General features: G+C 45.0%; 1 protein-coding gene across 3 annotated transcripts in view; it reads right to left on the bottom strand.

Annotated features, from left to right (window-relative positions):
- Positions 1–3,512: 3,512 nt before the first annotated feature.
- LOC117386944 (myosin-16) overlaps positions 3,513–11,260 on the bottom strand; it is a 70,695-nt gene continuing 62,947 nt past the window's right edge. Inside the window, exons 16-22 of one of the 3 annotated variants that reach the window (XM_055229788.1) lie at positions 10,548–10,740; positions 7,246–7,449; positions 6,743–6,868; positions 6,036–6,206; positions 5,469–5,669; positions 4,826–4,972; positions 3,513–4,421 (exon numbers count right to left, since the gene is read on the bottom strand). In XM_055229788.1, coding sequence (XP_055085763.1) covers positions 4,269–4,421; positions 4,826–4,972; positions 5,469–5,669; positions 6,036–6,206; positions 6,743–6,868; positions 7,246–7,449; positions 10,548–10,740 — 1,195 coding nt within the window. In that variant the 3' untranslated portion in view covers positions 3,513–4,268. The remainder of the gene's footprint in view (positions 4,422–4,825; positions 4,973–5,468; positions 5,670–6,035; positions 6,207–6,742; positions 6,869–7,245; positions 7,450–10,547; positions 10,741–11,260) is intronic. The other 2 variants (XM_055229787.1, XM_055229789.1) reach the window with 2 other exon arrangements.

The raw sequence follows: 11,260 nt of genomic DNA, 5'->3' as shown, positions 1-11,260 counted from the left end.
CTCGGAGTCCATGTCTCCAACCTCCCCCGGGATCAGGGAGAAGCCCTCCTGGAGGTGGGAGTTGAAGACCCCCCTGACAGAGGGCTCCGCCAGACGTTCCCAGATCGGGGAGGCCGTTCCTCCCAATCACGCCCCTCCAAGTGTCACTGTCGTTACCCACATGGGCGTTGAAGTCCCCCAGGAGAACAACGGAGTCCCCGGTTGGTGCACTGTCTAGTACCCCTCCCAGGGGCTCCAAGAAGGCCGGGTACTCTGCACTGCTGTTTGGCCCGTAGGCCGACACAACAGTGAGAGACCTGTCCCCAACCCGAAGGCGCAGGGACGCGACCCTCTCGTTCACCGGAGTGAACCCCAGCGGCTGAGCTGTGGGGCAATGAGCAAGCCCACACCAGCTCGGCGCCGCTCCCCGCGGGCAACGCCAGAGAAATGGAGAGTCCAACCCCTCTCAAGAAGTTGGGTTCCAGAGCCCAAGCTGTGCATGGAGGTGAGGCCGACTATATCTAGCCGGTAACGCTCAACCTCCCGCACAAGCTCAGGCTCCTTCCCCCCCAGCGAGGTGACATTCCACGTCCCCAGAGCTAGTCTCCATGTCCGGAGATCCGGTCGTCGAGGTCTCCACCTTCGACTGCCGCCCGGATCTCTCCGCACCCGCCCCTCATGGCTCCTCCCGCAGGTGGTGGGTCCACGGGAGGACGGCCCCACGTCGTTCCTTCGGGCTGAGCCCGACCGGGCCCCGTGGGGAAAGGCCCGGCCACCAGGCGCTCGCTGCCGAGCACCCACCCCAGGCCTAGCTCCAGGGTGGGGCCCCGGCAATGCCAGTCCGGGCGACGTAACCTTTTATACCAGTGCTTCTCAATTATTTTCTATCATGCCCCCCCTTTTATCCTTATTTGAACTATACATATTTTTGGAACAACTGATTGAACCGTTTGATACTCAAAAAATAAAATCTAATATCATGAAATTTAATTAAATATAAAATGTATATATATAAATTAAACATCAAATGAATAAATTTAAATAAAATATCAAAATAATACATTAAAATTAAATAAATATCAAATTAAAACAAGTAATTTAGCAATTTGGTACGCCACCTTACATGATGCTAACAGTGCTCACTGGTTTAAGTGACATTCACAAAGTGGGATGATTGTTGTCAATATTTGACACTTTTATGCTGAAAAAACTCCAGCGTCTTGTCTTAGCGTAAGTGAGGTGTAATGAGGTGGCGCCTTAACTTATTTGGCTTCATACTGTCCGCTGCCACAGCAGACACCGGTCTGTCCTCGTGTCCCACCGGAGTCACGGTGAAGCCAAGTGGACAGCTTGTGCACAGAAAATAAACTGTGATACGTTCAAAAATAATAAGACAACTCACATTTCCCGCTAATTTTTACCTATTTACATTCAGCAAATATCAAACAATTCACTCACATTCACTTTTGGGCTTTGGTAAGATCAGTGTGTAAATTTTAGTGTGTGACTTTACTATTACTTTTTTGTTTTCAATCCAAATTCTATCTTTAGATAAACAAGCCGGTTGTTGTGTTACATGTCAGGTTTGGGCACTTTTGCCCTGTGGCCCTCCATTATCTAGTTTTGTGTTTAATTCCTAAGAAGTGTTCCTAAGTTTTTCCTGTATATTTTTGTTGGTTTAAGTTAATGAGAATCTTTAATCAGATCATTTTGAGATATTATTTTTGGTATAGATTTTTGTGTTTTCCAGGTCTGGGCGTCATTTTCCCGCCCCAGAGGCTTTAAAGAGAGTGAGCCCGGCGTGCTCGCTCTCTGCTCTCCACTCCGCTCGCCGCCGGTCTCCGCTCCCCTGAGCCAGAGCGCGCACGCACTCCCCGCGCTCTGGGTTCGGCTGCTCCCTGCTGACGCCTCCATGCCTGGTCGTATAGCTTTTGGTTAGCTTAGCTTTTGTTTGGCCTGGTAGGTCCGGACGTTCTGTTTTCGTTGTTTATTTTCCGTAGGGAAAGTTTAGGGGGTTGTGTTTTGATAGGGTAGGGACAGCAGTCCTTATTTTACGTTGGCCGGCTCACCATGGTCCCTTTTCTTTTGTTAATTTGGTTCCTTTTGGGTTGGGCACGGGGTTTTGGGCAAGGGTTTTTATCAGTCTTTCCACTTTGACTCCGAATTGAAACAATCTAACAATAAATATATGTTTGAACCCTTAACCTTGCTTCCTGTGTCCTTCCACAAATATGTTTGATCCTTTTGGGTCGTAACATACATTATATCTAGTATTCACACATGTGTCTTCTTGTGTGTTGCTACTGTTACTGGATGAATGTTGCAACATTGTGTTTTGTGTCACAGAATGGACCAATGCATTTTCAGCCCAGGAGAGTGGTCTACACATGTCTTATTTCTCTTCCACATCTCTTTTCCCTTTATTCTATTTATTTAATTTGGTGTTTCACAGTGCCTTATATGCTTTGTTTTATTTTTTTTATTTTTTATCTCTTATGCAAATGTCAGTTTTCAGTAGAAATGTGTCAAAAATCTCCAACAAAATTGTAATTATGCAAATTTGCATTATTTTATTTTTTTATGAATTGTGGTTTTAGAGAAGAGAAGAATCACCATTATCACCTTCAGCTCCAGAATGCACTCAAGAAATTATAAATCAAATGTTACTTCCGAACAGTCAAGTTTGCAATTACTCTTACTTGAGTAATTTCTTGGACCGCTACTTTGTAATTCTACATTACATACAATAATATTATTCTGAAGTAATGTTACTCTTATTAGAGTACAATTTCTGGTCAAATATTAGATCTATGGAGTGGTGATCTCACACACAGTAAGAATGTCTGTTTTTCAAGGTATTTTTGAGAAATAAACCCACCTGTGATAGCCAAAATCTAAGATTGACCGATTTAATGTCATACAGTGGAACATTCCAGGCATTCAAAGTTATATCATCTCCGTGAAGATAAGCAGATGCTGATCCTCCATGTGAAAGTTACATATTGCACCTTTATATATCATTAATGTTGTCACGATACTAAAATTTCAAGCTCAGTTTCGATTCTAAAGAATAGACTCAGTACTGTAATGTCTTTTATATTCCCATGTGGTCTTATATCTGTGTAACCCCTCAGTGATCCAGGTAGGTTCATAGTGGTCCATGGGTGTATACTAGTTTGTGTCTTATACTTGCTCTGATACAGCTCAAGATCATTTGAAAACTATTCATGAAACGTTCATTTTTGTCCTGTGAATGTGACTTTTTTTAGTATTGATACTTTTATTTACTTTTTACAACCCTATTATAATGCAGTAACATGTAACTGTGATCTGTTGTTTTGATACAAATTTAATATCTGACATAAAGGAAATGCATTCATTCACTCTCCTGAACTTAAAATAAAGAAACAAATCCTATAAAAACACGCGAGTATGGATTAGCTGCTTGAAAGAGAAACAGATACAGGTACATTTCATTTAACAAACAGAGCATTAAGTGGTATTAGAGCACAAAGTGGTATTAAAGCGGGGTGGTCTAAAAAGAATATTTAATAGAAATTACAGTGAGTAGAGATAGGCGGGGTTTGTCAGTGAGTTGTTGCTGTACGTGATTTTACTGTCTTAAAAAAGTGAAAAACTACTTCATTTTAAACAGTTTGCAGTGGTCCAATGTTATCCTTCACTTCCCTTATGCATTCTGAGCTCGGGATGGACCAATATTTTGTCTTGCTGCTGTGGCCAATAACTGATATTTGCCAGTACACATATTTAGCTTTTAAAATCATTATCAAGGCCCACAAATTAACTTTTACTTTTGTAAAAAAAATAATCAAATGTGTTTGTTTGGGATATAAAATTATTTGTTATGTTTGTGTAACATATTGTCATATAACGCTCTTCCACTTCTGTTTTGATTCATTAGTCTAGTCAAAAAGGGTGCACAGAGAATTGGGCAGCGGAAAAATTATTGGTACTGAATATCGCCATCAAATATCAATGTGGGCCGATAGAATAGGAATGGGGGATATATCAATATCAGTTCAACATTATGAGCATGCACATTTTTCACTGTGATGAGTGTATAGACGCTTTTCTCAACTGCCACAGTAATGCTGCAATTGTTGGTAATAACAGGCACTTCCTCATTCTCAGACAATAAAACGCTTCACAATTAGATGCAGATAGTACACAATGGACATTTTTTGACCTCAAGAGATGTTTATACAATATATCTGTCCTGGGGTAAGACATTTTGTGCTTTACAGAGAGTGGAGATAGGCCAGGTGTCTTTAGTCGATCATGAGTTTCTGCAGAGAGTTGAGATAGGCAGGGATGAGAGAGCTGACAGATTCGTTGTCATCGTTCAGAATCTTGTCTTCATGTCCCTCTGAGCACACGGAGCTGTTGGAGTGGACCAGGCCGGGGTAAGGCGTGCTGTAGCCCTGCGCAGCACAACACCTCAACATTATAGACCCACAGAAACATTTTATTCATCACTATCATCATCATCATCATCATTTTCATCTAGAAATGTATTACAAACTTTACCACAAATTATACTTTTGTAACTGAATTTTGAGAGGCATTATATTTTGTACTTTTCTTCTCAACTTTTTTTTTTTTTTTTTTTAACGATGATGACTGGTGTAAAAATATGATAAATATTTTTACATTAGTCATCAGGTACTATCCCACAAAAACAACTAGAATTAGAAAAAAAAAAAAATGAAAACCTCTCATATGACCTTTAAATCATAAATATCACTTCTTCATAGTTGAACAGAGACGCCAGGTGGATATTTGAGGTACTACAGGTCTGCGAGCGTTGGTATGCAGTGGGACTTACAGATGAGTATCCTTTGCTGAAGCTGCCTCGGCGCTTGGTCCTGATCTTGGTGAGAGTGGACTCTGCGATGTCGGCTCGCTCCTCTGCATTGTCCAGCTCGTGCACCATCTTCCGATACTTAGTCAAGTTCATGTTGGCCTGTTCCTCCTGCACAAAAGCAGATTGAAAACATAGATGACAAGTGAGCTTAAACTTAGTATTGACCTGATCTGGGCTTCTATAGGCATTGAGTATTTGGTCATGTTGTGGGCAAAAAAAATGTACACCATGATTTTCTTAGACCCAGATCATGATTTTGTTTTGATCATGATTCAAGTTTAGTTAGTTAGTTTAGCAGTTTAGTTTAGTTTAAAGTAAAGGGGAAGGCGTAATAATAGTGATAATATTGATAATAATAGTCTGATCTTAGTAACTCTTAAACAGTTTTTACTCTTCATTGTGATTGGTTATATCCACCTGTCATTCACTTAGCACATAATGGAATCTGACCAATAGGATTATAGACAATTAATATATTCATTTATTTATTTTCTCTCTCACTCTCTCTCTCTCTGAAAAAGGTTGAAAAGTAAATTTTGCGTACTAGGTCTGCTTTAAAATAATCTCTACATTGTGTCTGGCCCTGTTCCTCGTGAGTACGTACGGCCTCCTCCACTTGTCTCTTGTAGGCTTTCATCTTGCTCTGCAGCCTCTCCACCAGTTCCTGGAGCCGAGCCTGGTTCTTGTGGTCCTCTTCGCTTTGGAACAGCAGCTCTTTGAGGCGTCTTTCGTTCTTCCTCAGGCTCTTCACCGTGTCCGAGTGCCGTGCCTGCTCTGCCTCCAGTTCTGCCTCTAGCTCCTTTATCTGCACACACGGGAACACAAGTAGCACAAGATTTTACACACGAGTAGTACGAGACTTTACACACGAGTAGTACAAGACTTTACACACGAGTAGTACGAGACTTTGCACATGAGTAGAACAAGACTTTACACACGAGTGGTATGGGACTCTGCACACAAATAGTATGAGACTTTGCACACGAGTAGTATGAGACTTTGCACATGAGTAGTGTGAGACTTTACACACGAGTAGTACAACACTACACACGAGTAGTACGAGACTTTACACATGAGTAGTGCAAGAATTTGCACATGAGTAGTACGAGACTTTATACTCAATGTTTCATTTTGTATTTAAATTCTGTCTGTAATCTGTAGCGGGTACTACCTTGGCCTCCAGTTTGTGGGTGAGCTTCTTGCCCCCTTTGATAGCGCTCTGCTCAGCCTCATCCAGCCGCATGCTCAGGTCTTTGAGCTGAACCTCCAAACTCTTCTTCACCCTCTCCTGATGTAGAGAGTGCTCCTGCTCCACGCGCAGCTCCTCACTCACTCTGGACAGCTGGGGGCAACAGAGATAAATCATTTTATTTTTCATATTTAAAACTGCACATAATTGCACTTAAAGGAAAAGTATGTAGCCTGCACTTTTACAGTTTTAAAAAGGTATTAGAATCACAGCCTTAACCTGCACATAGATGATACTTTTTTTTTTCTCATCCTCAGTACATGGACAGGCCAGGCCTCATGTGAAAGATTAGAACCTCCAGAATTCACTTAATAAACTGCAGATGCTGCACTGGAAGGGGCAACCCAAATGGGAGACTCATGTGAGGCTCATTTTAATTTGTCATTGGATATATATTTATATTTATAACATAAAACTTGGCCATGGTGTCTAGTGTTTTTGCATCTAAGAACAAAGCAACATTATAACTATTATCAGTAAAATCTATATTTGATTTGAACATGTTTACCTCGTATCTGGGGACACGGTTAGGCCTATTTATGGAATTTAATGGTTCTGTCGAATGGTTCTGTGTGGCTGTTTAGTGACGTGATGAAACTGGGTCCTGGTTGTGGTTGTTGTGTCTATACCTCGGCGTGCGCCTTCTTGGCCTTCTCCGCTGACCCCCGGAGCTCAGCCTGGATCTCCTCATGCTCCTGCTGCAGAGTCTGCACATCCACCTCCGCTTTCCTCCGCCCACTCAAGGCACTCTGGAGCTGCATGGGTAAACAGTATGTCAAGGTTTATATAAAACAAACTCGGCTAATGCAATTTCACATTGCCAGTACCAAAAGCAAATCGCCAAAACACACCAACGCAAAAATGGTGACACGGATGTATGTTCTTTGATCTATTTTTAGTGGAAATACGTTTTTTGAAAAACATGCAGAAAGTAAACTGTCCTAACTAAGGAAAATGCTGCGCTAGGAGCTCTGACCTGGGTGCTGAAGTGGCTGCACTAGGGGGTCTCTGACCTGGGTGCTGAAGTAGCTGCACTGGGAGCTCTGATCTGGGTGCTGAAGTGGCTCCACTAGGAGTTCTGATCTGGGTACTGAAGTGGTTTTGACCTGAATGCTGCACTGGGGACTCTGACCTGGGTGCTGAGGTGGCTGCACTTGTCGTTGGCCTCTTGGACTTGGTTCTCCAGAGTTTTGCGGGCTCTCTCCGAACTGTCCAAGGCTGTGCGCACCTCCTCTGCCTCACCCAGCAGCACTGTGACCCGTCTCTCTTGCGCTGCCTGCTCCTCCTGCTGCTGCTCGTGAGCCCGCACCTCCTCCTCCAGCTGGGCCTGTAGGTCCTGAAAACATATGATTACTATTGACGTTTGTTTACATGTTGGTATGAGTATTGGTTAAAAATGTACCTACAATTACGGCTGAAGTGATAAGTACTATTATTAGCATAACTGAAGACACACACACAAGTCTGGAGCACAATCACAATCATGTATATTTATACGTAGAGTATATGGATTTTTTTAACTCAAATTTCATAAACATGATTTGTGAGTGTCCTAAGATATGAGGTACTGTGATGTCCACTACAATGGCTTTGCTCTGTTGCTTATCCACCACCACAATGTCCGGTTGGTTCGCCATCACCATTCTGTCAGTCTGTATCTGGAAGTCCCACAGGATCTTGGCTCGATCATTCTCCACTATCTTTGGAGGTGTTTCCCACCTTGATCTTGGGGTTTCGAGTCCGTACTCTGCACAGATGTTTCTGTACACTATACTTGATTATGCCGGTCCATGTTTGCTTTCCCTGCCAGCATCTTACACCCTGCAGTTATGTGCTGGATTGTCAACCTACACCTTGGGTCTTGTCTGGTGTGGTAGATCTGGGCCACTCTGGTGCTCAAGGCCTGTGCAGCCAGGATGAGCCTCTGTGCTGTCCTTCAGACCAGCTTTTTCAAGCCATTGGTAGGATTTCTTGATATCAGCCACTTCAGTTATGTTCCGGTGGTACATCCCGTGAGGGGCTTGTCCTTCCATGATGGTTCCTCCAGCACCTCTTTCTCTGTGCTCCACTGTCTGAGACATTCCCTGAGCATGTCATCTGTTGGGGCTTTGTCCTTGATGTACTTATGGATCTTGGATGTTTCATCCTGGACTGTGCCTCTCACACTCACTAGAGCTCGGCCTCCTTCCGTACAGCTTGTGTACGGTCTCAGAGTGCTGGATTTGGGATGGAACCTGTCATGCATGGTCAGGAGCTTTTCCTGCTGGGTATCTGATTACTGTCTGGGTCTTGTATATATATATATATATATATATATATATATATATATATATATATATATATATATATATATATATATATATATATATATATATATATATATATATCCATCCATCCATCCATCCATTTTCTTCCGCTTATCCAGGGCCGGGTCGCGGGGGCAGCAGTCTAAGCAGGGACTCCCAGACTTCCCTCACCCCGGACATGTCCTCCAGCTCCTCCGGTGGGACCCCAAGGCGTTCCCAGGCCAGCCAAGAGACATAGTCCCTCCAGCGTGTCCTGGGTCTTCCCCGGGGCCTCCTCCCGGTGGGACATGCCCAGAACACCTCCCTAGGGAGGCGTCCAGGAGGCATCCTGAGCAGATGCCCAAGCCACCTCAACTGGTTCCTCTCGACATGTAGGAGCAGCGGCTCTACTCCGAGCTCCTCCTGTGTGACCGAGCTCCTCACCCTATCCCTAAGGGTGCGCCCGGCCACCCTGCGGAAGAAACCCATTTCAGCCGCTTGTATCCGTGACCTTGTCCTTTCGGTCATTACCCAGAGCTCATGACCATAGGTGAGGGTAGGAACGTAGATTGACCGGTAAATCGAGAGCTTTGCCTTTGGGCTCAGCTCCTTCTTTACCACAACGGACCGATACAGCGACCGCATCACTGCAGACGCTGCACCAATCTGCCTGTCAATCTCACGCTCCATCCTTCCCTCACTCGTGAACAAGACCCTGAGATATTTGAACTCCTCCACTTGAGGCAGAGACTCACCACCCACCCTGAGTGGACAAACCACCTTTTTCCGGTCGAGAACCATGGCCTCGGATTTGGAGGAGCTGATTCTCATCCCAGCCGCTTCACACTTGGTTGCAAACCGCCCCAGTGCCTGCTGCAGGTGCTGGCTCGAAGAAGCCATCAGGACAACATCATCTGCAAACAGCACAGATGAAATCCTGTGGTTCCCAAACCAGACCCCCTCCAGCCCCTGGCTGCGCCTAGAAATTCTGTCCATAAATATAATGAACAGAACCAGTGACAAAGGGCAGCCCTGGCGGAGTCCAACATGCACCGGGAACAGGTCTGACTTACTGCCGGCAATGCGAACACAGCTCCTGCTCCGGTCATACAGGGACCGGACAGCCCTTAGCAAAGGGTCCCGGACCCCATACTCCGGGAGCACCCCCCAAAGGACACCATGAGGGACACGGTCAAATGCCTTCTCCAGATCCACAAAACACATGTGGACCCACATGAACCCTCAAGGACCCGATGGAGAGTATAGAGCTGGTCCAGTGTTCCGCGACCAGGACGAAAACCACACTGCTCCTCCTGAATCCGAGGTTCGACTATCGGTCGGATTCTCCTCTCCAGTACCCTGGAATAGACCTTACCGGGAAGGTTGAGGAGTGTGATTCCCCTGTAATTGGAACACACCCTCCGGTCCCCCTTCTTTTACAGAGGGACCACCACCCCGGTCTGCCATTCCACAGGTACTGTCCCCGACCGCCATGCGATGTTGCAGAGACAACAACATTCAGAGACTTGAGGTACTCAGGACGGATCTCATCCACCCCCGGAGCCTTGCCACCAAGGAGCTTGCCAACCACCTCAGTGACTTCAGCCAGGGTGATGGACAAGTCCGCCTCCGGGTCCCCAGTTTCTGCTTCCTCCTCGGAAGATGTGACGGGGGGATTGAGGAGATCCTCACAGTGTTGGTGAAGCACTGCTTCCCCCTCCTGAGGCGTTGGACAGTTTGCCAGAATTTCTTTGAGGCCGTCCGATAGTCCTCCTCCATGGCCTCCTCGAACTCCTCCCAACCCCGAGTTTTTGCCTCTGTGACTGCACGAGCTGCGGCACGCTTGACCCGCCGGTACTCATCAGCTGCCTCAGGAGTCCCACGAGCCAACAAGGCTCGATAGGACTCCTTCTTCAGCTTGACGGCATCACTTACTTCCGGTGTCCACCACCGGGTTTGGGGATTGCCGCCGCGACAAGCACCGCAGACCTTATGACCACAACTACGAGCAGCCGCATCGACAATAGAGTTTGCGCTATACACTGTTAATGATCAGCACATTCAGATACATCATTGTGGGCACCACTATAAGCAGTTGCTTATTCTGCCTGTGCCACAGTTATGCCAGTGGACAGCTGTGGTGGCTCACCTTGATCTGCTGCTGGCCTTTCTTGCTGCTCTTGCTGAGCTCTGCGTTGGTTGTGGTGAGGAGTTGGTTCTGTAGCTCCAGCTCGGACAGCTCAGAGTCCAGCTTCTTTTTCAGCCTCTGCCCCTCCACACGACCTTTCACCTCAGCATCCAGACTGGCCTGTAGGGACTCCAACGCCCTCTGCTGGCTCTTTCTGTCACAACAGTGGGGTTGTTACATGTAAGGACAGAAACAGTTTACAGGAATAATATAATAATATTCTAGCAGAGATGTGTACTCGGTTACTTGAGTAAGCTTTTAATAGAATTGTTCTCCTCTGAGTAGTTTTCCATACTTTCACTCGTACTCGAGTAATATATTTGACAGTCTAACAGTACTCTGTTAGCTTTGGTTACTCTTCCCACGGACCCAAGTCTACAGGTGACAAGCTACAAGCTTTATGTTGACAATATGATTTGAACATTTGTGCTTCTTGCACCGCTCTTTCAGATATGATTTAGTTTTTCTCATTTTAGTGATATTAATTTTCAATGACTGCAGTTACATGTGCACTCAGAATCTGCAGATTTTTGGAGTTATAATATTTCACTGTTTAATGTTTTGCAAGTTTTTATATTGTGTTGATTTTATTGGAAAGCACTTTGGCCACCTTGCGTGTTGTAAAGGGCTCTGTAAATAAAGATTGATCATCACATTTCTTTTCTGATCATGGT

This window comes from Periophthalmus magnuspinnatus, chromosome 19 (genome assembly GCF_009829125.3).
Source record: "Periophthalmus magnuspinnatus isolate fPerMag1 chromosome 19, fPerMag1.2.pri, whole genome shotgun sequence".
Classification (NCBI taxonomy): Eukaryota; Metazoa; Chordata; class Actinopteri; order Gobiiformes; family Gobiidae; genus Periophthalmus; species Periophthalmus magnuspinnatus.
This window is presented reverse-complemented; position numbering and strand designations above follow the sequence as displayed.